Raw genomic sequence first — 27,961 nt, 5'->3', positions numbered from 1 at the left:
GCCCCGCATCGGGCTCTCTGCTGGGCAGGGAGCCTACTTCCTCCTCTCTCTCTGCCTGCCTCTCTGCCTGCTTGTGATCTCTGTCTGTCAGATAAATAAATAAAAAGTCTTTAAAAAAAAAAAAAGAAAGAAACGAAGGGCAGTAATTCTTTGTTCTTTTTCTTTGTTATACTCTTGTTGTCTTCCTAATACAATTTTTTAAAAGATTTTATTTAGTAAAAGAAAAGATTTTATTTATTTGACAGAGATCACAAGCAGAGGCAGAGAGGCAGGCAGAGGGAGAAGGAGGCTCCCCATTGAGTAGGGAGCCCGATGCAGGGCTGGATCCCAGGCCCGGGGATCACGACCCCAGCCAAAGGCAGACACTCAACCGACTGATGCTTAGGATGGCGCCCCTTCCTAATACAGTTTTTAAAACTAACTCCATTTCTAATTAACAGTCTGTACTATCCCATTCCTCGGTCATCTTGGGCACGAGTTCAGTATCTTTGGGAAAAGAAGCACTCCCATGGGTGCAGGAGGGGTGGGCTCCTCCAGAAGGGCCTTGCTGGGAACTGGCAAGTCAGAAACAGGACAGAGTAGAGAAGACGGAATGGAGGATGTGATGCTTCCTGGGGCCCTAGTGGGACAGCTGCGTAATGGCACAGCACGGGAATCCCATGCATACGAGGGGCCCAGACTCCAGGGACGTGGCCACAGCCCTCAGAGGGGACGGCAGCCATATGCACAGCGGGTAAAGTAAAGGGAATCCAATCTGGCCAAACAGGATTCCTGTGCACAAATTTGCATCTTTAATGGGACCAGAAGAGAGAACTCAGACTTACCCTGACAATGACTTTCAGCTCTGTGTACTTTATACAAAAATAAGCGTGAGGAAGTTACATCTTCCAGTCCTTTAATCACCATCTTAATGGTATGTACTTAACAGAACTGCACTTCCCTAAAAACCTGATCCAGAAATTTCATATGAATGATTATGTATATTCAGTAACCTTACTTTTCCGGTATTTAACAGCACGGAATTCTGTGCGGACCCGGACTCCTGGCCGCTGCAGGGCACAATCAGAACCCAGACTGCTCGACCTCGGCCCGCACTGCCCTCTGATTTTCATGTTACTTCTGAATGCTGGAGCTTTGCGCAGTGGCAGTATCGTAGCCACTGAGGTTTATCCGAGGCACAATTATTGCTAATTGAAAACTTCTGAATGGTGGGACCAACCACACTCCCTCACATACACGGGCTCCTGCACACGGCTACGCCAACAGAACGGGACTGCCGTCCGCCCCGCCGCAGGAGCGCCTGCCCCACACGGCAACACAAGGCTTCTCCCTGCGATAGCAGTTAACTTTTTAAAGGGCACCGAAATCCTTCTTTAAAAACCTAAAATCTGGGACGCCTGGGTGGCTCAGTTGATTGGACGACTGCCTTCGGCTCAGGTCATGATCCTGGAGTCCCGGGATCGAGTCCCGCATCGGGCTCCCAGCTCCACGGGGAGTCTGCTTCTCTCTCTGACCTTCTCCTCGCTCATGCTCTCTCTCACTGTCTCTCTCTCAAATAAATAAATAAAATCTTTAAAAAAAAAAAAAAAAAAAAAAAAAAAAAAAAAAAAAAAACAAACCTAAAATCTAGTGAACTCCAATATAAGATACAATCTAGGTGGCACTTTCTCACTGTAAGTGTGTGACAAGTTTCTAGAATAACATGCACCAGTGAGAACTGTGAAGCCACCTTTAGAGAACACCAGGTTGAAATACGAAATTACAGAAGATGGGTCTAGCCTCAGCACCTAAACTCCCAGTTTGTTCCCAGTTGGTCTGGATGGCCCGGCACCCAAATCGTGTACAGGTAAACGATGCGGGTGGCAGCTGCTCTCAACCACGTGCCTCGTCACCACAGGGAACGCCTTACTCCCACTCTGAGGGCCTGAATCGCTCAGTCTCACACCGGGGCAAAGCCTGACATGGGGCGCAGTGCAGACATCCAGACTGAAGGCGACATCCACACGGGGCTCCTTCAGCTACAGACACCTCCACCTCCGTCAGGCAGACTTGAAAAAAGTCCTGGTGTGCGCACTGCCTGTATTGCCCCTTCTTAAACCAGCACAGTACGCTCTGAAAATGGAAGTCCGGCCTGAAGTCGGGAGAGCTCAGCACCACCTCCTCAGAACCAGCGAGCCGGGCCTTCCCGCAAAGGCTGGCCTGGGCCGGGTCTGAGCAGGGGCCGCAGGGGCCGGCGGTGAGCACAGCAGCCCAGGCGCTACCCCCAGGCAGGTCCAGAGTCGCCTGCTGCTTGATCTCAGACTCTCTGAGAAGAAAGGGCCCCTTCTGCGGCTCAAGGAAAGTCCGGAACACTGTACGGGATGACCTAAGATCTGGGATCTACGTTTTTTCATCCCGTGGACCACCGCCACCCACCGATAAGCCCTGCGATGGCCTCTGGGGAAGACGCAGAGCCTCTAGTGTCCAAGAGTCAAGTAAAAAGGTGCCCACACCCCGTGTGAGTGTGCTAAGTGAGCATGTCCAAAGCGAGACAGAAAATGTGAAATGGAAGGAGGGCCAAGAATGCACTCAGAGGAGAGACGGCTTGTGCCCTCTGCACCCGTGATTCCGGCAGTAGGCCCCACAGGAAGCCCACAGGAAGCCGCCTACCAGCCCTGCACACTGGGCGGAAACCAGCTCTGCCTCACCCGAGTCTCAGCCTTGAAGACGGTAACAGAACTCTGCAATGTAAATTATTTTACGGGATTGCACGACAGGATTGACCTAGAAATACTGTCTCAAGAAAAAGTTCCTCCAGAACTTCATTCAAGAGAACCAAAGCCTGCAGCCTGGCGTCTACAGACCAGGGAAGGGATGTGACCCTTTACGCGAGGCATGCAGGGCGACAGGAATCACAGGGGCAGTACAGTACACAGTGTGGCCAGACGCAGGAGAGGAGGCCTGGCCACTGTCGCTGATGTGTTAGACTACTGCCCGCTGGGGGAACGCAAGAGCAGATGCTGATTGGTTGTCTTGGCATGGGAGACACCGAAGCAAGGCGGCCGCCAGATAAAGACCGTCAAAAAGACGCCCTCCCTGAAATTTTGGCCTCTGCTATTGTGTAGAAAATGTTGTATCCTCACCAAACCACTCCAGCTACAGAAAATCCCCCAAATAAATACATTCAAAAGGTAAGAGTATAAGAAAGCCCAAGATTACTATTTGGCAAAACATCTGCAAAATTACCTAATCGAACTGCACCTACTGCAACTTCAAAGAAAAATAATACAACGTTTTGATGGGGCACCTAATCCTGCATTCAACTCTCCCTGGTAAAAGCAAAATTCCAAAGACACCAGCTCAACATACAAAAGCGTTGCCCCGTGTGACCGACATTTGCTGGAAACAATGTCCGGGAGGCCACGCACTCTTCGGCGACCACTGGGGAAACAGCAGTGGTGAGAACCTCCACAAGGGCAAACGAGGGAAACCCAGAGGCAGAGCCTGGCCAGGAGCGACATGTTCCAAACCCGGGCACGTGTTCTGGATCCGAAACCTCTAGCAGAGGACTGTGCGGAGATGAGCCACGGGACCCTCAGCGGGAACACGGTGGTCAGCACCGAGGGGGGCCGTGAAGAGCGGCCGCCCCAAGCGCTCTCATCTGGAGGCCCGCTCTGTCTGAAATAGGACTTCCCCTTAAGGAATTTAGAGTAATTCTCACAAATCTACAGCAGCCTGGTCAGTGACATTAGGAGCACTGGAGTTAGCAATGAAAATGGGTTAAGTGATAAAAGCAAGTTAGTTTTCTGCCACATTAATCCTAATATTAAAATAAAACCAGGTTACGGATTATGGCTCATGGCTTTAAGTAACCAGGACACTCAATCAGCATTTCAGTGCTCAAAGGGAAGCCAAACAGCTCTCATGGGTCCCTACAGAGAAGAAAATGACCACTTCAAACAAGTAGCAGACTCCGTTATTAGCAGAAGGCAAGCACTTACAGAAAGCTTAATTCATACTTAATTTGAGAAAAGGACAGTGTCTAGCACGTGAGCCAGAGGAAATGGCAGGACAGCAGTCCTGCTGGGCACCGGGGCCAGGCGGCCTCCCGGCGACAGACCGGCGCCCGCCTGAGCACGCCGGCGGCTGTGTACTGTACTTACCCCGTTCCACTCTACGCTCATACTCACTTCCTCCCCTCCGTCAGGGCCGCTCTCGTACTTGACCACGTCCACGTTCAGACTCTCCCGGCTTCTCCGCTTCTCCATGTTCTCAGGGTCATTCAGCACTTCGGCTACTCTCTGTTTGTGAACATTGTCAAGACCCTGTGAGCCAGGCAAGGGGGGGAAGGGTTGGAGCCGTTAGAAGGAAGCTTGACGAAGGACTTCTAGGACAGCTGAGCTTCTCCCGGGAAGAAACACCCAGAAACAGCACTTAAACACAGAAGAGGGATTCTCAGAAACATACACTTAAAGACATTTCACTCTTCATAGAGCTTACCTCAGATTTAAAAGAACAGCAAATACTGGGCCCCCGTGAGCGATCTGCACACGTAAGTATTCACAAGGAAACGCTGTGCCCAGAACAGGCCCGGTGGACAGAGCAGTGGGGGTGTTGTGCCCGAGAGCAATGAACATCCACGACGGGACCGGGGAGGCAGGCGTGCGAGCGTGCAATTCCCTCCACTTCTCTGCTCGCCAAGCCTCGCGGTAGGATGCTGGGAAACACTCCCACCAGGGAGAGAGGAGAGCAGCAAGCCCTCGCCTCATTTCGGCAGGGAGGGCCCCGCGCACACGCGGGCTAAAACATCCCCGCACCACGAACATGGCCGAGACTGTTCTCCGCGCGCATTTCAGTTCAAAAGACCCAGACACGACACGTTCCCTCTTCTAAGTGGGATTTTAACCCCAGCAGCTCCTGCAAATGTGACACCTGTACCGACTTTCAGAGTTTCCTCCCCAACAGGCACACACCTCAAGCAGACGCCGTGCCGCTGGGACTCTGACAGTAAGGCAGACCGTGGCCCCTCAGCCGGCAGGAGGGCATCATTCCGGTAAAGCATGGCCAACCCCTTCCTTTAAATTCCTGCAACTCCTGGCCCCCGACTTGGCTCATCGGATACACACTATCCCGGCACTTGAGAACGAAGCCCGGATTACGGGCAAGACTCCTGAAGATGAGCGGTGGGCACACCCTCGGGCCAGGCTGAGCACCAGGACGGCCTACGCCACCCGGCTTCCCCAGCACGGCCCGCACACAGCAGGCCCCCAGGAGGCTGCCGACGCCACAGGGCGCTCTCCCCCACGCAGCCCTCTAGAGCCAGAGGACCCCCGAAGGGTGACAGACCTGAAGAAAGGGGCACGGGCGGGAGACAGCATTGCTACCGGGTCTGCCCTCATCACTACACAGATTCTTTTGAAAGAAAAGAGCTCTCAGGCATAAATGGGCTATTTTAATCTCAGACAAAAAGTGGCCATAAACAAACACACAATGACCGACACACATACCACGGAGGAAGGGGGAAAACTCACACCTGCCTCTCCGATCCTCCAAAGAGAAACCGAAACCGAAAAGAAACCCCCTTTAGGTAGTCTCGCCTGCTGGCACGCGCACGCGCGCAGAGTAGTGCATTCCCTCGTCACCCGGCAGCCTCCCCGCTACGGGGCAGCAAGCACGCCGTTCCCGAGCTTCCACAGACGGCATCTCAGCCCAAGTCCGACCTCGCAGCGGACCGCTGAGTGCGCAGTGACCGCGCCAGCCCACGACAGCCCACCGGCGGCGCACGGGGGCTCCTGCCACTCCGTCCTGCCCTCACACCTGCTACTTCCTGTCTGCTCTGGACTCGCGCCGTCCCAGCCTCAGCGGCTGTGAAGTGGTCGGATCTGCACGTCCCTGCTGACGAGGGACGCGGAGCATCTCTTCACACGCGTGGGGGCATTCGTGTGCCGTCAGCAGAGAAACGTCTATCCAGCTCCGTCGCTCATTTCTAAACTAGGAGATCCTTCTATCTTTACACATTCTGGGTACTAGGTCCTCATCAGATGTGATCTGCAAATACTCCCACCCATTTCTGTGGGGGTCTTCACCTTCCTGTGTCCTAAGTGCACCAACATTTCTAATTCGTGCTGGTGAATCTAACTGATCGAGTTTTTCTTCTGCGGCTTATGCTTTTGGTGTCACAGTCAAGCCTTTTAAACAATATAACTTTCCTTGCGCAAACTAAAATATTTTCTGTTTCTAAATCAAGCTTTTGACGAGTCATATAGAAGAGAGTCATTACCCTCGAAGGCCCAACAGGTGAGTTAAAAACAGAAGCAGGTCACTGACCTGTTTACGGGACCTCATGGCGGCTTCTTCCAATGTCTCTGCAGCCTCAAACTTGCCTTGACGTCTGTAAAGTGCCCCAAGGTTTTTCAAAGTAGTTGTAACAGTTGGACTGTAAGAAAGCATAAGATACAGACTTACTAAATACAAGTTTTAGAACTACTATTAACCGCACAAAATCTAAAGCACTAACCAACATGTTTGTGAGAAGTATTTTTTAAATTTCTACAGTACTTTTTTAAACTATAAAATTCCGTTAAGTTCTTTCTTTTTTTTTTTTTTTTTTTTTTAAGCAGGCTCCACGCCCAGCATGAAGCTCAACTCGGGACTTGAACTCAAGACCCTGAGATCAAGAGCTGAGCTGAGATAAAGAGTTGGATACTTAACTAACTGAGCCACCCAGGCGTCCCTCTGAAAAGTTCTTCTCTCCCAAAGGACCACCTGCCTACTTTTCAGCAGTGGGGCTGCCCCCGACACGCCCTCTGCAGGACCAGGGCCCGCTGTGCTGAGCCCCGCAACCAGCACGACATGCTCGTGTGCTCTTTGCAGGCCACAGCTGCTCTCACAATCCGCCAGCCCCTGTCAACAGAAGTGTGTGTGCTAGGTCTGAGGACCATCGTGCCTGCCCCGGAGCAGAGCTGCTCTGTCGGTGGGCAGTAAAGAGGATGCGGCGTTTGATGCTGCTCTACACCTCCCCCTGTCCACAAGCAGAGGGGAAGGAGAGCAAGCGCAAAGGGCCGGAGGCAGGCGAGGGCCACACATGTGAAGAGCGAACAGTGTGCATGGGGATGGGCACTGCTGTACTCCTCACAGCAATCTTAGAAAAAGCTAGAAATAAACCTAAAAATACACCTAGGTGCTTTTCGTATACATGCGTCCTTCCACAGTTCTCTTTTCTTGTTCATGACAAGCGCTTACGGCACAGAAATAAAGAAGCTATACCCCAGGTCTCTGAGACATTTACATAGCAATGGAAAACACAAAGCCTATAAATTTCGGATCTTATGCTAAGTGCTATGGGGGACCCAGAAGAGGGTTCAGAGAACTTTCCGGGAACAGATGACCGGCAGACTGATCTTCTAGGGGAAGTTACAGTTATGAGAGGGAAAAGTCTGCCAGGAAGGTGTTCAAGTCGGGAGACAAAACAGAGGTGCGGGCAGCGTAGGCTCACAGGGCAGCAGGGGAGGGTCTCACACTGCCCCCTGCAGCTGCACACTCCCCAGAGATGCGAAGGGCTGCGAGGAGAGGAGTAGGGGTCTGCTGTGTGCCAGACACGTGACTGCAGAGTCCTGCAGTCTCCAGAGTCTGCTCCAAGGCCACCCTGCATACTGGGTTCCTACTTCGTTACCTCCTCCTCCTGTGCTTTGGCAGCTGGCCTCGGGCAGAGCCGTGGTACTGGACAGAAGCCGAATTTCACCAACATTGCAGTGAGTTGTGTGTAGGTACATGACCTCATTACAAAGTTACGGGTTTCCTGACTGGAATCTGGGAACAACGTGGGAGACTGTGCACACGAACCACCTGAAGGAACTTGCCATGTTCAGTCATTTACAAGGTAATCTTAAAGCACGAGCACCTTCCAGGACAGTTCTGTTTCTTCAGTCCAAAGGACGTACCTATTGGGGCGCCTGGGTGGCTCAGTCGGCTGAGCGTCCAACTCTTGATTTCAGCTCGAGTCATGATCTCAGCGTCGTGAGATCGAGCCCTGTGGTAGGCTCTGCACGCAGCATGGAGTCTGTTTGTCCTTCCCTCCTTGTCTGCCCTCCCCCTGCTCACTTGCTTGCTCTTGCTCTATCTAATCTAAAATATATAAAATTTTATTTTTTTTTTTTTCAGATTTTACTTCTTTGAGAGAGAGAGCCTAAGAAGGGGGAGGGTCAGAGAGAGAAGCAGACTCCCTGCCGAGCAGGGTCTCTCGGCTCCAGGATCATGACCTGAGCTGAAGGTAGTTGCTTTACCAGCTGAGCCACCCAGGCGCCCCACAAAGTGAATAAAATTTTTTATAAAGAAAAAAAAAGACATACCTATCAACTTTGCAGGCTTTGTACCAACCGCCATACTCTCCAAAAGATGTGCCGTCCTTTTGCTTTCCCTAAATCGTAACAAATGAATATTTACCTTAAAAACAATATAACCAATTTAGAAAACCTCTCAAAATAGTGTATTCTTACTTTGCATTCTTCTCTTTCTTCAGCGTGCATCCAAATGGGTTTGTTTTCATCTAGGGGAGAAAAAACACCATACTATCAAAGTGCGGCACAACAGAGCCCACGAGCAGAGGCTGCCGAGTTTCAGCGACTGCCAAGTTCTCGTTTCTTGCATGAGCCTCCTTAGGCGTTCGTTTTTGGGACCCGGACAGAGGAGTTCACGGTGGGCCTACGAGGGCGGGAGAGACAAGCAGACGGCTGTCCACGTGCGGCGCCCTGGACACACGCGTAGACACAAGCCCGTGTACCCACACAGGGCAGGCAGCTGTCAAACAAGTGGACAAATACGCTGGGACCCCTAAAATGCTCACACACCGCTGTGGCTACTCCGAACTCCCGAACGCCAGCATTAAACAGGGGCTAAGAGAAGGTAAGATGCTGGGAGCAGAGTGGAGAAAGATACTGATCGATATTCTCTTAAAGTCGTCTTAACTTCTGAGAACCTTAACCATGACACTCTGTAAGTTTCTACACGACCCGCAGCGTGCCCACACCATGGAGCACAAGCAAGCTCAAAGTGAAGTTTCTGACAAATTTTCCTGATAGGGAAAATGCCTGAGGTGCAAGTATGAAGAAGATAAGTAAACATGACTGTAAGTGAAGTGCGGCTTAAGCACGTAAATCAACCAGCACAGAAAGACACCACATCACGGGTGACTTTGACGTGCCATCTCTGCGTGACCTTTCAAGGATTCCTGCCACAGGCACCGATCTCAAGTTCCAGAGGAAGAAACCAGTGCTCACACCGTCCTCACTGACGACCAGACCTCGGACAAGCCACTTCGGCTACCGCATCCTCGCTCCTGAAATTCACCGGACTGTTTGGAAGAGTGAACACGCTCACACACTGAGACTGCCTCCTGGGAAGACCAGTCCACGGCTCCTCGTGTGATCAGGACTTGCCACGTCACAGGAGAAAGCTGAAACCCGATTCCAATACCGGCTATAGGAGAGCGAACGGTATCTGAGGCCTACGAACAGCACGGAGCGCAGTGGGAGCTATCGAGCGACGCGAACCGCCACGGCAGCCAACCCGCAGCAAGCTAAGGGTGCACGGGCGGGGACCCCAAGAGTGACGCCGGTGCGCGGGCGCGCCATGACCAGCAGGCCCGGGAGCCCAAAGGGCACCCGTGGACGGCAACAGGACACATCTGCACCTTGTGTCCTGCATGTGACATCTGTACGGAGGGCAAACACAGGAAAGCCGCTTTCACTAGAACTCAACTGGACTCTATGCTTCTGTTTTTAGAAAAGAAGCCAGCGAATCTTATGGAAACAAGTATCCCCCAAGAACAGAGCTTTTTTTTAAAAGGCATCAAGGAAATGCCCTGGAATCACTACACAATGCACCGGCCTCTGGGGCTGGGGGCGGGCTGTTGCCCCCGCCCACGACTCCCGCCCTGAGCCGGCGGCCTCCTGTGCACGGAGAGTAAAAAGGACCTACTGTTCCACTTAGCGAAGGAGGGAAAAAAACTAATACACTCCAAAGACTTTTCCCAAGTGGTTTCTAGAAACTCTCTACAAACAAAAACATTTATTAAGCAAAACCGCTTTCCCTGTGCAGCCTCAGGTTTCCTGCACACCAGTAACAACACTCCTCATTCCCAACGCCTTACGGAACACCTGACGCAGGGGGGAAATGCCTTACTTAACACACAAATAAAACTGTTGCATTAAACATTTTAAATCTTTTAAAATATTTATCCCAAAACTGTATATTAAGTACCCATAGCACTTTAAGGAATATGGAGACAGGCCTTGGCTCTTTTAGACAGTCAAATAACCCAGCAAGCCTGGGATGGGGTCAACCGTTTGCATTTCCAACAGGTCCCACGTGGTGCTGATGCTACTGTCCCTGCTGGCACTGGGAGAACCAGGATAACAGTAAATCCACAGAGCACCGATGCCTCCGGAGAGGTTTTCTGGAGTTAGTGCTATGAGTTGTGCAAGAGCAAAGCCTGGACTCCGGAGAGGGCAACGCAGAGAGACGGGGCGCAGCTGGCCCATCACCCCTGACCACAAGGCACGCGACCCACTGAGTACCTGGTGACCACGCGTGTTCACTGGATGGCGGATGAATGAATGAGCCCATGACACTCAGACTGTGTCGCATCCTCTCCTCTAAGTGCTATCGGCAAAATCATTTCTAAAATTCAATTAAATTCTACCTTGAAAATGAGACGATGACTTGGGTATTACCGAGTTCCAGCTGGGAATCACCATTTTTAATGCACGCGAACAACTGTGTCTGCTCAGAAGCGAAAGCAGGGTCCTTACCATCTACAGAGCCAAACTCCCTTTCGTGTGCACGAGTGAGAATCTCTTTGTACAGTGTTTCTGCTTGCTTGAATTTTCCTTGCTTCAGATAGCAGGATGCCTTAAAATAAAATAAAGTACTTAGTAACTTCATATGTAGAGAAGACACATTCCTGTCTACAGGTTAAGTGACACAAAGCTCAGAGGTCAAAAGGGCAGCACTGGGGCTCTACCTACAGAGTGCACTTCTGTCCACATACCAGGTTATTTTTTGTTTTGGCCACATTGGGGTCATCAGGCCCCAGTTTTGTTTGGTAGATCTCAAGGGCTCTTTGATAATAATATTCTACTTCCTCGTACTTGCCCTGATTCTGGCACAGTAAGGCCAAGTTATTTAACTGCTTGGCAACGTCGGGGTGATCCTTTCCCAAAACCTGCGAAGAAAAAAGAGTATATTAGATGCATCGATTTGTTTTAGTGCCATCCAGTCCGTTCTCCACCCACTACAAGAAGGGTCCTTTCTCAACACAACCGTGGCTGTGCCCACCGTCCAGGCCCACAGTCCCGCACTATACACAAAGAAAAAAAACCAGATGGGCGCCTGGGTGGCTCAGTAATTAAGCGGCTGCCTTCAGCTCAGGTCATGATCCCAAGGTCTTGGGATGGAGTCCCATATTGGGCTCCCTACTCGGTGGGGAGCCTGCTTCTCCCTCTGCCTCTGCCCCTGTTTCCTCTACTTGGGCTCTCTGTCAAATAAATGAATAAAGTCTTTAAAAAAAAAAGAGAGAGAAAGAAAAACAGCCAGAACTCATACTCTTGTTGGGTAAAAAGAGACTATACTGATTTCCCTACACACTCTCAACCTTTCATCCTTACAGTAACTCCACACGGGGGCTAGCACAGGTGCCATTAGAACTCATGGCCTGAAACTAGGAAATGGCTGTATAAAAATTATATCGATATGACGCCCAAGTTCTGGAAGAGCCCCTTCTGACCCGAGCTATCGCACCTGACTCTCTCCTATGCATGCAAACCTTCGAAGGGAATCTCCAGCTCTCGAATTCAGCCTACATATCCCTTCCCACTAAGACCTGAAGGTCCTCTGCACCCACCCCAAACCACAGCCCTTATATTTCAAACTCCACCTTCAGGGCTCCTGGAGCTCCCATCCCACATGCCTGGTGTCCTTCTCCCAGGCCCCCCAGCTATACCCCCCACTAACTGCTCAACCCTCAGAGGGGACACCTCCTTCCATCCAGTTCAAGGGAGCCTCAGCCCATCTCTACCCGGGTCAACTCACAGGCACCCTGGTTGTTCTTTCTTTGCAAGTATCACCACCCAAAACTATCTTATTCCCCTGTGTGGTACGGCTTTGCCCAGTGCGTGTAATGCGAGCCACAACAGTACAATTTCTATCTCCTACAGCAGCGTAACCCCAGTACCTAGAAGAGTGCTGACTCACAGATGAATAAATATTAAACCACCTCCCTACTACCTTGAAAACCCATCCATTCTCTCAACCTCGTGCCCTCACCGATGTCCCCAGTGCGGCATGCTGCCTGCCCATCGCTCTCTGCATGCCCTTCCCCTCCCTGCCTGGGGGACTTACCGAAGACCCAGTTCCAACACTCAGCACTTGTGGGAAGCCGTCCCCGGTGCACCCGCACACCCTGGGCTTGCAGGAGTCCCTGCTCTGCACGCTCCCAGAGCTCTAACCCAGAGGCCCGTGCAGCCGAGCCCCATGCAAGGAGCAGGCCCACCAGCTCTCACCAACCAGAACCCTCTGCACGCGTTACTACATGAGTGAACGAAAGCAACTACGCATGAATAAACCTGGCAGATGACTGAACAGAGCTCATGATCCTTCACTGGATACTTACATGTCTTCGACTTCACCCCAGTCAGCTCAAAATCTGACCATTTTACTTCGTAGGTATCATGCAGATGGTGGCATGAGAAAAGTTTTCCTGTATAATTTGATGAGGAGCCCCTTTTATTTCCCCTTTCCCAATTTCACCATACGGCCAAAAATTAAATGACCTTGCAGTATCACTGGTAAATAATCACAGAAAATATCAATTTAAAATACTACCCCTGGTCATTCATGGCCTGGACCTAACACCAGAGCCCCTGCCTGCTGAGATTACCAAGCCACGTTTCCCCAACACCTAATTAGCACAGGCTGCAGCCGCTGGACTAATACCCAGGACAGCGATGGAATGTGTACTTCTCAGCCAAACTTTAGTTCTGAAAATCACTTCATTTTTTAAGCTTTATAAGCATATTTGGTGACTTCACTTTTCAATTTCAATATTTTTCTTATCCACAAGTACATGCCCTGTTGTCAAACGGTAGATGCCCTCCACGTCCAGTCCTCGGGGGCTCCTCCTCCTGCAGTCATTTCTAGCCGCATCAGGCAGGCAGGGCACGAAGACCGAACCCACTCCCCCAACCCTTTTTTTTTTTTTTTAAGATTTATTTATTTGTTTTTGAGAGCGAGGGAGCTGCATGTGCGCACGAGCTGGAAGGGCAGAGAATCGCAAGCAGACTGAGCACAGAGCCCGATGCAGGGCTCGATCTCACAACCCTGAGATCACGACCTGAGCCAAAACCAAGAGGCAGATGCTTAAGGACTGCACCACGCAGCGTCCCTGAACACCCACTCACTCCTTTTGAACCCCAGTCTGAGTGGGCTCGTCCGGCTGCGTTTTGTGGGCCATCCACCTCAGCTTTTACCAGGTGAGTTACTTCCAGGAAATGGTCAGTCACAACGTACCACAGGGGTCACTCCTCAAAACACAAAACCTGAAATACTAGAAAGCACAAACGTGGCCTCTCAAGATGAGCGCGCGTCTTTGCCCGCACCTTCTCTCGGATCTCCAGGGCTCTCTTACACAGCGGTTCGGCCTCTTTGTACTTCCCTCTCTTGCCGTAAAGCACCGCAAGGTTATTCAGAGTCGCCGCCACCTGCCAACGGAGGGATGAGCAGAGACCTGTAAGCAGCGGTAGCGCCAGGACCTGTCTCGCGCTCGGCGACGTGCTCTCCATGGAGCGAGGGGACAGGACTTCAGTGAAAAACAAAGGGCAGTTCACAACACGCTACAGGTTACACTAAGTGAACCAGAGACACTAAAATTAAACAATCAACAACACCGTGATCTTGATTTTTTTTTTTTTTTTTAATTTCACTGGAAGCCACAAAGCCAACCCAAATATAGATCTGCTTGCAAATCTGGCCAGATTTTAAGAAAAATATAAATTCTTTAGAAAAAAATTTAGAGAAGTACATGCAATTTGATTTCGGATAAAAAAATACAGTACGTGATCCACAGGCAGTAGTGGTGATGAACAGATTAGCATGTGCGCGCACAGGCCGAGCATCAGAGCCTCCAGGGCCGGAGCTCAGCGCGGGGACCGAGCGAGTGAGGACTCCTACCTGCACCTCTAGTCAAAGGGCAGCTCTTAAACCTTCCCTGTTGAGTTTAATATTAAAATGAGTTGGGTAAAAAAAAAAATATTAGGGAAAATAAAATATAAAAAGGAAAGAACCAGATATACAAACCGCAGGATGATCTTTGCCCAAAGTCTTCTCGCGGATGGCCAAGGCATCGTTCAGCAGATTAGCGGCATCTTTGTATTTATTCTGGTCTCTACATTGAAAAGCACACGTTAAGTGTTTTGGATATAACTTACGTCTTTTTTAAAATGCAATTTTGAAACTACAGAAATAAAAGTTAAACTTGAGCTATTTAAAAAATAAAAGTCCACTATTAAAATGATCAGAAATACCGCCAGTGTAAAAGAAAAAGATCCCACCAATGAACGGGAACTTGGAATCAGACCCAATTAGCTCTGGAACCTGGCCCTCCCGTCCAGGTTTCGGGGACGACACTGCCCCCACACCACAGCACTGTACTGCAGAGTATGGGAGCTGGTCCAGAAGGCCGGGCAGAGCTTCACCTGCTATCAGACAGAACTGATCCCAGGGTTCAATCCCAGGCTCTGCCAGCTAAGGCCTGCAAGGCCTTGGGACATTAAGCAGCCCCCCACAGTCCCAGTCAACCCGTCTAGAAAGTGTCTTACCTAACTCACAGAGTTGCTCTAAGAAGCTAATGATATGCTGTGCATATAATGCAAAACCTTGTTAAAAATAAATACAATACGTCACAGTGTGTTCATCCGCGACACACCTTGCCACTGTGTGCTTGAGGAAGCAGAGAGGTGGCGGCTCCTGACTGCCGTTAAGACAGAAGCCCAGCCCCAGCCTCTGACCCCTTGCTTTGGTACCGACAACGTGATCACAGAAGTTACTCGCTCCGTGAGACCAGCACACGTGCTCCTTAACTGTGTCTAAGAGCTGCCCGGCAAGGCTTTGCCCTGCAGAAGCCAGACTCCCCTGCGGGACACGCAAAGGGTCAGTGCACCCCCGGAACCTCTGAAGCTAACTCTGGCCGAGGGTGCTGAGGTTGTTTTCTCCCAATACCCTACAACACACGACAAACTGGCTCAAACATTTTGTGAAAATCAGCAGGTATGACAGAAAGTCTCGAGAACTACTAGAGACACTTAAAACCAGTTAACAAGAACTACCTAAAAGCCTGTGTAAGCTAAAAGAGGCAAGGGGTACCAAGCACTTTTCCAAACTGTAGCAGGCCCGAAAATGTCAGCGGCTATTAATTAATTAGCCAAAGCGAGAGGACACCAAGAGCAACGGCACTGGTTCCCAGGCGTGGCCCAAAACCCACGATCGTCGCCCTTAGCCGGAACACGAAGAAACCAGCCGCGCCCCAGGAACTCTGGTGCTGGGGTCTGCACTCAACTGACCAGGAAATTCAAACTGAAAATGAAAACAGAAGTTACACCGCCGCACGCAGGAAAATCCTAACAGAAAAATGCGAAAGATTATGGAAGAGTCACAGAAGGACAAAAATGACTAAAAATATCCAAACAGGGAAGCACGAAGGCAACCACAAGGCCGTGCTTCCCGTTGCTGAAGCGCGGGGACAAACCTCGCCGCCCACCGGGAAACGCGGCTGGAGCAGGAGAGGGAAAGGGGACGCCCCCGGCCTGAGGAGTGTGGCCACAGGTACCAGGTGTAGACTGTGCAGACGCTAACCCACTGCAGGAACCGATTCTCAAAAAGCCAAAATCTCAGACAAAACTTCTAAAGACGTTTATCAGTATGTTATGCTCTTCCCCCAAAGAGTTAAAATTAAACGTGCCCTAACACAAGAAAGCGGAGAAGATTACAGGCCAGCCCCGGGGTGCAGTCCTGAACGAGAACGTGAACGTGCAGATGGCTTTGCACTTGTTTCTGACTTCTGATGGACCAAACCCCTTGGCCAGAGCACGAAGGGAAACGCCAGACTGCAGCGAGGCCCGGAAACTGCCGCTGCCGGACACTGTAAACGAGGAAGCAGCACGCCTACAACCCACAACAGAAACACTACGTGCATTTTTTATTTAACTCATTTATAATAGTAATGTCTATTGTTGGCTAAAAGTCTTCATTTTACCACACACAAATTGCTCTAAGCTTCATTTATTTGAATGACCTCTACTCCCAACACGGGGCTCGAACTCACGACCCTGAGATCAGGAGTCGGATGCTCTACTGACTGAGCCAGCCAGCACCCCAGTGCAGACACATTTTTAAAACTTTGGAATGAAAGTGGAATGAAATCCCCGAGTCCCTACGCTACGTTAACAGTGAAGATCTTCGAACCACCTCAACGTCCACCCACAGGGCAGCTCAGAAAGGTCCAGACTACCCGCGAGAGTGCGCTGCGCTGCCCAGAAGACCTCGGCTGACCCTGGCCAGGGCTGCGGACATGCTGGGAAAGGCTGCCTGCTTTCTGGTGTTGTTTTGTGAAGAAATCACTCATCTCTAGGAACGGCTGCAGCAGTTTGTTTCTCTTCCCTGAGCCCCTCTCTGTCCTCTCCCTCTGCACCGTCCGCATCCCTGCTCAGACCCCAGCTCCATATCCCTAGGATCCTGCCCTGCCTCCAGGCCCCAGTCACCACGCCATCCTACGCACAAGGCCAAAGGGACTCTGGCAACACCCGAGCAGGGGCCCACTGCTCCCCACCAGCACCCCTCAGCACTGCCCGCAGGACCTCCGCGGTCAGGCCCCGCTTCTCCCTGCCCCATCTCTTACCGCTGTCCTTCAGGTGCCGTCAAGCTTTGCCAGCAAGGTTCAGGAGTAAGCCCCAAACACACCCAACACCGCACACCAATGCCACCAGCCCTCCGAGGCCCGGCCGAGTGCTGCTCCCGCCCTTCCTTTAATCCTTCCCTTAATCCTTCCCTTAGCCCCTCAACTGGAAGGGATCTTTCTGCTCCATGAAAACTTTTGTGTTATTCTATTAGCAGAACCCGGTCTCCTGCTCCTATAACTGCACACGAATGTAAAGAGCCTCTCTTCGACACGAGGCCATCAGTTCCTTGAGAACGTCCTGTGAGCGTTTCACGTCTGCCAGGCAACCCTACGCGTCACATGTCCCCAGTCCTCCCCTGGACCTCTGAGTGGACAGTACAACGGCCTCCATTTCAGATATAAGAAAACTGAGGCTCAGGAAAGCTAAGGGCTCTGGACAACATCTTCTGTCTTGTGGCCGTCTAGCAGAGACAGAACCTGAATTCTCCTGACTTGAAAATCAATGTCCTACTTTCTCCGAGGGCAGGAACCATACACGCATTCATCTCTAGGGCCCCACGGGAAGCAGCCGAGTCTGACCCATACTTGGGGGACAAAAATGTCAAATGGGGACAATCAAACCAGAGAAGAAACACCAATGTGTTCATCCCAACCCACAAAACTGGAAGGGCTACAGCAAACCGATCCTGCTGTGCGAAGAACCACTCCCTTCTCCGTCGCGACTCACTGCAGCTGAATTCAGCTGAAAGACACACACAAAAGACTCCAACACATCACTCCCTGTGCCACAGGGAAAATTCCTTAGTTCCCTTCAAGGTGTTCACCAAGGGCTCCTGAGAGAGGAAGCACGCTAGCGTGAGGTGAGAAGTGCGGACAGGACACAAGCTGGTCCCCAACTTTGAGGGACACTGTTCTGGGAGAAGACGGAACAAAATTCAGAGAACCCCCAACGCCAAGCACAGTGAGAAGTGCCAGAGAAGAGGCAAGGGTTAAGGGCTCTGGGGGCACAACAGGGGCAAAGGGCAAGTGGGACCCGAGACTCAGAACGGGGAGAGAGCTAACAAGGCCCTAGAAGGGTGGGAAGGCTATTCCGGACAAAAGAAACGTGGTACACAGGACCTGGCGGAAAAAGGCAAGAGGTTCAGTCTAGCCCGAGTGAAGGGCGCACGTGGGCTATTGCAGGCGGCCGACGGGGTTGATCTGGGCAGTCTGTGTCGCACAGGGCGGTAACTCTGCCACAGAGCTGGCTCAGTATTTTGAATTTAACCCCACGGCTGTGTGAAGAGACGTGACCAATGAAGCCAGCAAAGCAGGCTTCTACAGGTTTACAGAAACGTACTTCAAACCCTCCAAGTTCATCAGAAATACTGTGGGTAGAGAAAACAAGAGCAGAGAATGAGTACTAGCCTGTACACCAAGGCCAGGATGTTCAGCATGGTGGCCACATCTGGGTGGTCGTGGCCGGACGTCTTCTCCAGGTCCTCCAGGGCCTGCTTGCAGAGCGGCACAGCCACCTCGTAGCGCCCCTGCGAGGCGTACTGGATGACCAGGTTGTGGAGCGTGCGCAGCCGCGCCGGGATCTCGTAGCCGCCCTGCTGCGCGGCCGCCGCCGCACTGCTGTGCTGCTGCTGGACTGCACACAAGGAACAGGAGCCAGGCGACAGCGTCAGTCAGACCCCTCCTCCCTAGCTCCGGTCTCGGGGGATGCCTGGCCCCCACGCTGCGCAAACCCGAGCTGCGCTGACGCGGGGGGCTGCAAGTCACGTGTCGAGGTAGTGTGATGCCCCCAACAGTGCAGGGAGGCTCCCCTCAGCACCCGACCAACTCTGCCTGTCTCCCACTGCAAGAATGCACACACTGCACGCGAACTGCTGGTTCGGGCCCCAGGTTCGTCGTAGGGGCTGGTCCAACATCTACTGCGTCCCGGTAAGAAACACCTGAAGTTGTCTTGGGAAATGCTGGGTGACCAGTGTGCACGTGCCTCTGGGAAGCAGCTACCGGCACCAGGACGCCCACTAATTATGGCCATCACATCAGGACAGGACAAGCCACCTTCTGTTTGTACATGCTGCCATGTAACCGCTCCCCCTCGCCAACTTACTTCCTTGACCGGGATCGTCGTCGTCATTTGGGAAAAGGTCATCCAGAGGTTCTTTGGTGGAATCAGTGTCTTTGTCCTCCTGTAAAACCAATCCGGAAGAACTTCAGCCTTACCAGTACTACAAATCCTGCACCAGAAATCCTTCATACAAATATCAGTTTAACAAAACAATCTCAGAAAGGATAACCGGTTTTAAAAATCAAATATAGGGACGTCCGGGTGGCTGTGGGTGGAGACTGCCTTCCGCTTGAGTCATGATCCCAGAGTCCTGGATTGGCAGGGGGTCTGCTTCTCCCTCTGCCCCTCACCCTGCTCATGCTCTCTCGGTCTCTCCTTCTCTCTCAATAAATAAATAAAATCGTTAAAAATAAAGTAAATCAAATATGGGATTAACCACAATTTGGCTTATCTACCGATTTAGAAGACAGTAATAAAGAGCCTGCTAGACTAGAACTCAAACCCAAGATGCAGACCACAGGGCAGCCGACGACCATGACGGCATCTCTATGCCTCAGGTTCTTCACAACATTCTGAGAAGTTCAAATACAGCAGGGAAACTCTTCCTTGAAATAAATTTTATTTGGAAACCAAATATGTAAAAACAGACTAAAATGGCCCATCACTGAACGCCACAGAACTGGAGGGCTCAAGTCCCCCTTCCCTGCACACCACCACCACAGGACTCCTAAGAGCAACCTAAAACCTACCAGCTTTTTTTTTTTTTTTTTAAAGATTTTATTTATTTACTGGAAGAGAAAGAGAGAATCCCGCATAGGCTCCATGACCAGTGCAGAGCCCGATGCAGGGCTGGATCCCTTGCCTAAGATCCCCTGAGCCCATGACCTGACCCAAAAGCAAGAATCAGACACCCAACCAACTGAGCCACCAGGTGCCCCGGAAACCTGCTGGCTTTAAGTCTGTGCCTCGAGTCTCCCCACAGATCCCTGATTAGTGCAGGGATAAAAACCACGACGACACAATGGGAGAGAAGAGACAACAGCCTGACCAAGTGGAAAGTCAGCATCATCCTCCCTTGCCTCTGGAAGGGGTCACGTGAGACGTACACAGACTCATCCTGATACTACTCCTGTCTGGGACGCATGATCTAAACACAGAGAGACACATGAGACAAACCCAGACTGAGGAACCCACGAAGTAACTGACCCGTGTACTCTTCAAAACCATCTGTGTCATGAAAGGCAGAGAAAAACTGTTTTCTCTGTTTGAAAAAGACCTGTTTCAGATGAAAGCCAGCCTAGGAGACGTGACAGCTGAGTGCCACATAGGGTCACGGACCAGCTCCTGGCATGGTGAAAGAAGGCCATGATGGGCTCCGCTAAGACGAGGAGGACACCGTGCAGACGAGCACCGTGTCCATGTGAAACTTTCGGACCACAGCCGGCCCCGCCTACACACGAGCACGTCCCCATGCCACGGAAATGCGCCCAGCAGCAGCCGGGGAGTGTGCCATGACCTGTGCTGCCTACTCCAATGCATTCAGAAGAAACCATCATTCAGGTACACCCCGAAAGGACAGGCAGAATTAGCTCTGTTAGCTCTCTTCTCCAAGCTCAGTATTTTCTCAAAATAACAAGTTTTAAAAGTCTCTGATTCAACAAAACCCTACAACATCATCCAGTATTCTAGGCGAATCACGGGCTGCCATCTGTAGCTCATTTATTCTTATTCCCACAGCAACCCACAGCAATACGTCTTCTAAATCAAAAGCAAGGGAGAATTACATTCGGGCTAATAAAGCAAGGTGCTGTGGGCTAACGTGTCCCCCAAAAACCACAAACGGAAGCCCTCGCCCTCCAGGCGATAGCATGTGGAGGTGGGCCTTTAGGAGGTAATGAGGGTCAGATGGAGTCACAGAGATGGGGCCACCACAATAGAACTAGTCTCCTTAACAAAAAGGAAAAAAGACACTAGATACCTCCCTCTCTCTGCACGCACCAAGGAAGGCCACGTGAGGACACAACCAGGATAAAGGCCCTCACCAAGAACCCAACCGTGCCGACATCCTGACCTTGGAACTGTGGGAATAAGCCGCGCAACTGTGGTATTCCGTCGCAATGGCCCGAGCTGATGAAGACCCGCGCACTCTGGCGATGGGAGATGTAACATGAGGAGAGTCTGGGTGAAGCATGTATGGAAATTCTCTTTACTATCTTTTCAATTTTCCTGTGAATCTAAAATTACTCCAAAATTTGTATTTAAAAAATTGTTTTTCAGTTAACTGAATCAGATATAAACGGTAGATAAAAAACAAGACCAAGAAGAACAGCCTGAGAGCCAAGAGAAAAAGGAGAAAACCAAGCTCCTTCGGGAATATTCCAAACACACAGTAAGTGGGCAAGAGAGACCAAGGAGGCGGCATGGGTGAGGCAAGAGAAACAGGTAGAGTCCCAGCAGCAGGAGAAAGAGTTTCAGAGAGAAAGGTGTCCGGAGCACCACCGGCTACAGGGGGAGTCCCAAGTCTGGATTCTAGACAACAGGATGGGATGCACACCGACCTGAGGAAAGTTCCAGCATCGTGATGAGCTTGGAAGCCAGACTCAATGGGTTCTCAAGCGGGGAAAACCTCATGAGGTGCCCCTCTGCATCGTGCCTTACCCGTAGTGGTTGTGTGCACGTGTCTGATCACTGCGCTAAAACACACCTGTGAAAAGCATGTGACCTGCCCAGGGACTAAGCCCCAAGACCCATAACCTCTGGTGGCTCAACGCAATCATCAGAGAAGGGCAACACAGCTGGACTAAAGCAGCTGACGACATGGTCAGCTGTCAGCGCTGCGCTCCCACGGAGCCACTTACGGATGGGGAGATGTCGTCATCGTATTTCTTTAACTGATTCATGAACTCCAGGTGCTTCTTCTCCTCCTCCAGCTGAGCCACGGACTGCTCGCTCTTCTGCAGCTTCTGCTGCGTGTTGGCCAGCTCGTCCCGCAGCCACTGATTCTCCTGGCACAGTCGACGAACCTGCGCACGCAGTTTCTGCTTCTCAGACTCCACAGCGTTCAGGTGGTTGGACAGAGCCATCATGACCTGGGGAGACAGAAACGCTGACGGTAGCCCCGCATCGGGCTCTCTGCTCAGCGGGGAGCCTGCTTCCCCCCCCCCCCCCCCCGCCTGCCTCTCTGCCTACTTGTGATCTCTCTCTCTGTCAAATAATATTAAAAAAAAAAAAAAATGGGGCGCCTGAGTGGCTCAGTGGGTTAAGCCTCTGCCTTCAGCCTTCATGATCTGCCTTCATGATCTCAGGGTCCTGGGATCGAGCCCCACATCCGGCATTCTGCTCAGCGGGGAGCCTGCTTCCCCCTTTCTCTCTCTGCCTGCCTCAATGTCTACTTGTGATCTCTCTCTCTCTGTCAAATAAATAAATAAAATATTCAAAAGAAAAAAAGAAACGCTGACGGGCTGCAGCGTCGCTCCCACGCTTCTCACCCCCGCCGACGCAGGCATCCTGGGCCTGCAGCTCTCACTTCTACTGCACACATGTGCTCTGACAGACAGGTACAAATGCCAATGACTTCCCTTGTCACCCTCAGTCTCAGCTACAGAGGGGGCCACAGTAAAGAATATCACATGCTGGGGGCCTGGGTGGCTTAGTGGGTTAAGCCTCTGCCTTCGACTCAGGTCATGATCTCAGGGTCCTGGGATCGAGCCCCAAATCGGGCTCTCTGCTCAGCAGGGAGCCTGCTTCCCCCTCTCTCTGCCTGCCTCTCTGCCTGCTTGTGATCTCTGTCAAATAAATAAATAAAATCTTTAAAAAAAAAAAAAAAGAGTATCACATGCTCAGACCATCTACAGAAACTAGATGCTGTTCTTCTGTTTGACAGCATCTCACATGGACCAGTGATGGACACACAGCTACTCTTCTGACAAGACTCTATGTTCTCTCCTTCTACCTAGGTGGCTCCGACATCATTTCTCAGAGGCGCTTCTCCATGTAAGAGTGTGTGCACAGGCACGCACTGTGTACAGAGTGCCGGTCCCTCCAGGAGGGGCAGGTGACAGAGCTAAGGAAGGGCATGCAGACAAATCTTTGATGTTCCAAGGTAAGGGAAGAAATCTTTAGCTAGCCGCCTAATCAGAACACACTGGTGTATCCCTAAGCTTAGGACCACGTCACAAAATCTGGTGACTGTCCCAGGGCTCTGCCTGAGTACACCAGACCTGCCTGAGGCATCAGCACGCCGCTGGGAAGTGTATAAGCAGAAACACCTGGGCAAAGCTGGCTCCAGTCTGTTCTCTCTTTAGACAACACAATTGCCCTGCCCTCCACTATCCTCCTACCTTTCAGACCTAAACTCCAGAAGGTGAGGCTCTTTCCTCCTCCTTTTCTTAACTCTAATATCTGCCCAACTAAAAAGGAAATCCGTATTCACATCACTTTTCAGTAACAGAAAATGCCATATAATACATTCACAATAACCAAGCAAAGTTAAAATTCTACAATGAGGTCTTTCACAGAGTCGGGATGAAGAACTCTAAAATCAGGGTCTGGACGGTTACTATGACAAACTGTGTTCTCTACATGAAAGTGGAAACTAGTGACCCAGCAGCCCTATTCAGCTTTCATCGCTTAAAAGCGGAAAGCTAAGGGGCACCTGGGGGGGAACTAACAGGTTCAATGTCTGACTCTTGGTTTCAGCTCAGATCATAATCTCAGGGTCCTGGGATCGAGGCCTCCCCGCTCCCAACAGAATCTGCTCGAGATTCTCTTCCTCTTCCTCTGCCCCACCCAACAATGCACGCACTCTCTCAAATAAATAAATCTTTAAAAAAAAAAAAAAAAAAAAAGAGGAAAGCTAATAAGAAAAAAGCCAAATTTTACTATATGTGATTTTGCCTAAAACATGCTGGCAGAACCACACATTATCAAGGGGCAGGGCTACCACAAGAGGCTTCTTTTCTTTTCGGATTGACTGATCTTAGGGGGAAGGGTGACGGAAAGGGAGACTCTCAAGCAGACTCCCCACAACGAAGCAGGGCTCAATCTCACTATGAGATCACAACCTGAGCTGAAACCAAGAGCTGGATGCTCAACCAACTGTGCCCCGCCCCCCAGATGTTTCTAATTTTTTCACCTCTATGTCCCACATGATAAAAACAAAGGTTTAGTTAAATATATATAACAATCTCGTCTTGGAGAACTGCAGAAACTATTAGCTGTTGGCCAATATCCATTCTCCCTTCTCCCTTAGGCCTAAGAATGTGGACCTTGAAGTAGGCAGAGCAACATTCCCCAGGCTCCCTCACAACGGGGTGTGGCGAGTAAACAGTGTTGTGCACCAGCTGGAGGAAGTAAAGGGAGGAGGTATACCCTTCCTGTCCTAGAATGGGGTCAGGTGGCTGTGGCTGGAGCTCCATCTTAGTCCACAAAAAAGACTGTGTGCACCGCAATGCAGAGGCCTGTGTGTCCCTGACGACCATGCAGCTACACAACCCTTCCGGGCGCAGCCTACCTCGGTATTTCTTTATGTATGTCTACGATGTTTAAGCCACTGATTTCGTTTTTGGATACATGCAGCCAAATCAAATCCAAAATGACAAGGTTACCTCTATTTTGGCTCTGCTTTTTAAAATTTAGACATGCCCAAATCAATCATCATTTATATACTGTACAAGCTGATCTCTGTTATCCTAGAAGTATCTTCCCTCTAGTTTCATTAAACCACGTATTTCAAAACAAAATCTCCGTTCTCCAGACTGTCAAGTTCCTATTCTTGTCGGAGGTGACTTCATTCATACCTGTGCCTCACTCAGACCAAGCTCCAACATTTCCAGAGACTTTCGGATCATGTTTGATTTTTCTTCCACCAGATTACTTTCATCATCTTTCTTCAAACACTTCAGTGTCTCAAGTAAACTTTGTAAGATGGAATTGTGCTCGTTCTTCAGAGCTTCCAGCCCCTGAATCACTTGCTTTGTCTTAGAAATAATCTCATCCTGTGTCAGCTTCTCCAACTTGTCTTCCTTTATGTACACCATCGTGGACATGTTGTCGTACATTCTAGAATGGAGGAAGGAAAACAGATGAGGCATTTCATCACAGGTGTCATTTATGATACATCTCTAATAAAATACACTGTGTGAAGACTTTTAGATTAACATTTTTATAGGTGAATAATAAATGTGTTTATCTGTGACTTGCTGAAATACTGTACTGTTTCTCTTTTCCCTCTGCAGACCAATTTAATTACTTTTCTGGCTTATGCCTGAATTCTTTTTAATGGGAAAAATGACAACACTTGAAATTAATGCCAAAGATTAAAAATACCAAAACATTCAAATGGCATTTCTACAGCACAAAGCCTCAGTGAACAGGAGTTCTCTGAATGTCTGCAAGCTTTTTCCCCCTTAATGAAAAGCAGAAGGGACAGTAAATTCTTGGTAACATATTTACCAGAAAAAGCCTTGAGAAGTGGTCACAGTTGGAAGAAGGAAGAAAACCAGCAAAGGAACATGGGAACAACCCGAGTAGCAGGAGAAGGACTAGGTCCGTCTGAAACACGGCAAGAGAGTGGCGTGAGCAGGGCCATCAGCACTGTAAAGACGCAAGGAGGACGAGGGCTAAGCATGCCTATGGGATCCGACTAGCCGAGAGGCCACCAAATTCCAGTGTCTGGAACTGGCTTTAAAATAATAAAATGAGGAAGAAAAAGGAAAGGGGCATATAAAACAGTGTCAGCACACCCGTGACTGCTGAAACTAATAGGTCTTAAACCCCCTAATTAAGTTAAACAGAAGAAAAGGTCACGGTGAGCATGAAAGCGGCTCAGGAGACTGACAGCACTGAAGTCAGACTGCGGGTCAGCGTGACTCCCTTCGGAGCACTCAGCACTCCCCGAGGTCCCGTGTGCGGTCACGTGTCGTTCGTACCACCCTGAATGCAAGCCCTGTCGGAAAGGCAAGGCCTCGATCTTGTACCCGTCCCACTACATCACATCCCCAGGACGGTGTTGGGCCCTGGCCGACCGCGTGGTGCAGGCCTGGACGGAGAGACAGAAGCCCACGCAGGAAAGGACGCCGAAGCACCAAACCCGTGCTTCAGGAGCACACGCGTGCGGAGCCCCTGCAGGGTTCAATCAGCACGTTGTACGCCTGAAGCAGAACACTGGCTAACTATACTGGAATTAAAATTCAAAACTTTACTAAAAAACATTAAATCCTGGGGCGCCTGGGTGGCTCAGTGGGTTAAAGCCTCTGCCTCTGGCTCAGGTCATGATCCCAGGGTCCTGGGATCAAGCCCTGCATCAGGCTCTCTGCTCAGCGGGGAGCCTGCTTCCTCCTCGCTCTCTGCCTGCCTCTCTGCCTGCTTGTGATCTCTGTCAAATAAATAAAATCTTAAAAAAAAAAAAATTAAATCCTATCAACTGTAAAAACAGTGTCCTCTCTCTGCAAAGAAGGGAAGAGAGGGAGTTCTGTTTATAAAAAACAGAAAAGAATGGGGAGGGGCAGAGGGTTTTATACCCCCTCCCCCGCACAGGAAAAATTTTATATACTTTTTGCCTCACTCCACTCCCTCCAGCAACTCTCATTTACTTCCCGTGATTAAGGCCTCTTAGAGTTTGTCTCCCATTCCAATTTCACCTTATTTTTTTCTCCCTTCCCCTATGATCCTGTTTGTTTTGTTTCTCAAATTCCACACGAATGAGATCACAGGACAACTGTCTTTCTCTGGTTGACTTATTTCGCTCAGCATAATACCCTCTAGTTCCATCCACGTCGTGGATGGATGCAAACAGCAAGATTTCAATTTCTGATGGCTGAGCAATATTCCACACCCCACATCTTCTTTATCCATTCATTCATGCACATCTGGGCTCTCTCCAGTTTGGCTATTGTAGACGCTGCTGCTATCAACACTGGGGTGCACAGGCCCCTTCGGATCACTACATCTGTATCTTTTAGCTAAATACCCAGTAGTACACTTGCTGGGTGGTAGGGTAGCTCTATTTTCAACTTTTGAGGAAACTCAAAATGTTTTCCAGAGTGGCTGTACCAGCTGGGGCAGGTTTAAAGAGGAGTAGCAAGGGATGCCAGGGTGGCGCAGTTAAACATCAACTGTTGGTTTTGGCTTGGGTTGTGATATCAGGGTCCTTAGATCAACACCCCCCTCCAGTCAAGTTTAGCCGAGCCTGCTTCGGACTTTCTCCATCTCCCTCCCCTTGCCCCGCTCATGCACACACACACCCTCTCCCAAAATAAATAAGCAAAGTCTTAAAACAAGGGGGGCCTGAGTGGCTCAGTGGGTTAAGCCTCTGCCTTCGGCTCAGGTCATGATCCCAGGGTCCTGGGAGCGAGCCCCGCATCAGGCTCTCTGCTGGGTGGACAGCCTGCTTCTCTCTCTCCGTCTGCCTCTCCGCCTACTTGTGTTCTCTGTCTGTCAAATAAATAAATAAAATCTTTAAAACAAACAAACAAAAAGACTGATCTAAACAAAATTAGAGGGACGCCTGGGTGGCTCAGTTGGTTAAGAGGCTGCCTTCGGCTCAGGTCATGATCCCAGAGTCCTGGGATCGAGTCCCACATCGGGCTCCTTGCTCAGCAGGGAGCCTGCTTCTCCCTCTGCCTCTGCCTGCCACTCTATCTGCCTGTGCTCACTCTCGCTCTCGCTCTCTCTCTCTCTCTGACAAATAAATAAATAAAATCTTAAAAAAAAAAAACAAAAAAAACAAAATTAGAATTTTATTGGGAGGTTATAGAGCTGCAAAGGGTACACCTGTGTGGTGAAGAGAAGCAAAGAAAGACATAAGTCTTAAATATCTAGAACGGGAAGTCAAACAGTAAAAATCATCTGGGGGGCCTGGCTGGCTGAGTCAGTGGAGCATGTGACTCTTGGTCTCAGGGCTGTTAAGTGTGAGCCCCTCACTGGGTGTAGGGATTACTTAAAAATATAAAATCTTAAAAAAATAATAATTGGGTAAT

At 50.3% G+C, this 27,961-nt stretch overlaps 1 protein-coding gene, 1 long non-coding RNA gene and 1 pseudogene across 25 annotated transcripts in view; 1 reads left to right on the top strand and 2 right to left on the bottom strand.

Moving 5' to 3' along the window:
* Window positions 1–27,961, bottom strand: part of KLC1 (kinesin light chain 1) — a 58,433-nt gene that overhangs the window by 13,288 nt on the left and 17,184 nt on the right. For 9 of the 24 annotated variants that reach the window (XR_007128665.1, XM_047737192.1, XM_047737194.1 and 6 more), the window contains exons 2-13: window positions 24,782–25,043; window positions 21,842–22,072; window positions 19,026–19,104; window positions 18,332–18,557; window positions 14,329–14,416; window positions 13,632–13,733; window positions 11,027–11,200; window positions 10,788–10,887; window positions 8,475–8,524; window positions 8,328–8,395; window positions 6,307–6,415; window positions 4,170–4,304 (exon numbers count right to left, since the gene is read on the bottom strand). Coding sequence is in view for 22 of the 24 variants with exons in the window: in XM_047737192.1 (XP_047593148.1) it covers window positions 4,170–4,304; window positions 6,307–6,415; window positions 8,328–8,395; window positions 8,475–8,524; window positions 10,788–10,887; window positions 11,027–11,200; window positions 13,632–13,733; window positions 14,329–14,416; window positions 18,332–18,557; window positions 19,026–19,104; window positions 21,842–22,072; window positions 24,782–25,042 (1,623 nt within the window). In the remaining 2 variants the exon portion in view is untranslated. Of the gene's footprint in view, window positions 1–4,142; window positions 4,305–6,306; window positions 6,416–8,327; window positions 8,396–8,474; window positions 8,525–10,787; window positions 10,888–11,026; window positions 11,201–13,631; window positions 13,734–14,328; window positions 14,417–18,331; window positions 18,558–19,025; window positions 19,105–21,841; window positions 22,073–24,781; window positions 25,044–25,436; window positions 25,536–27,961 lie in introns of all 24 variants that reach the window. The other 15 variants (XR_007128664.1, XM_047737189.1, XM_047737191.1 and 12 more) reach the window with 4 other exon arrangements.
* LOC125105723 (uncharacterized) lies at window positions 1,131–1,213 on the top strand (annotated as a pseudogene).
* Window positions 1,200–4,136, bottom strand: LOC125104616 (uncharacterized). Its single transcript, XR_007128666.1, has 2 exons — window positions 1,620–4,136; window positions 1,200–1,381 (listed from the first exon to the last, which is right to left on the bottom strand). It is a non-coding gene; the product is annotated as an uncharacterized LOC125104616 (long non-coding RNA).

The sequence above is a fragment of the Lutra lutra genome, chromosome 7 (genome assembly GCF_902655055.1).
Source record: "Lutra lutra chromosome 7, mLutLut1.2, whole genome shotgun sequence".
NCBI classification, from domain to species: domain Eukaryota; kingdom Metazoa; phylum Chordata; class Mammalia; order Carnivora; family Mustelidae; genus Lutra; species Lutra lutra.
This window is presented reverse-complemented; position numbering and strand designations above follow the sequence as displayed.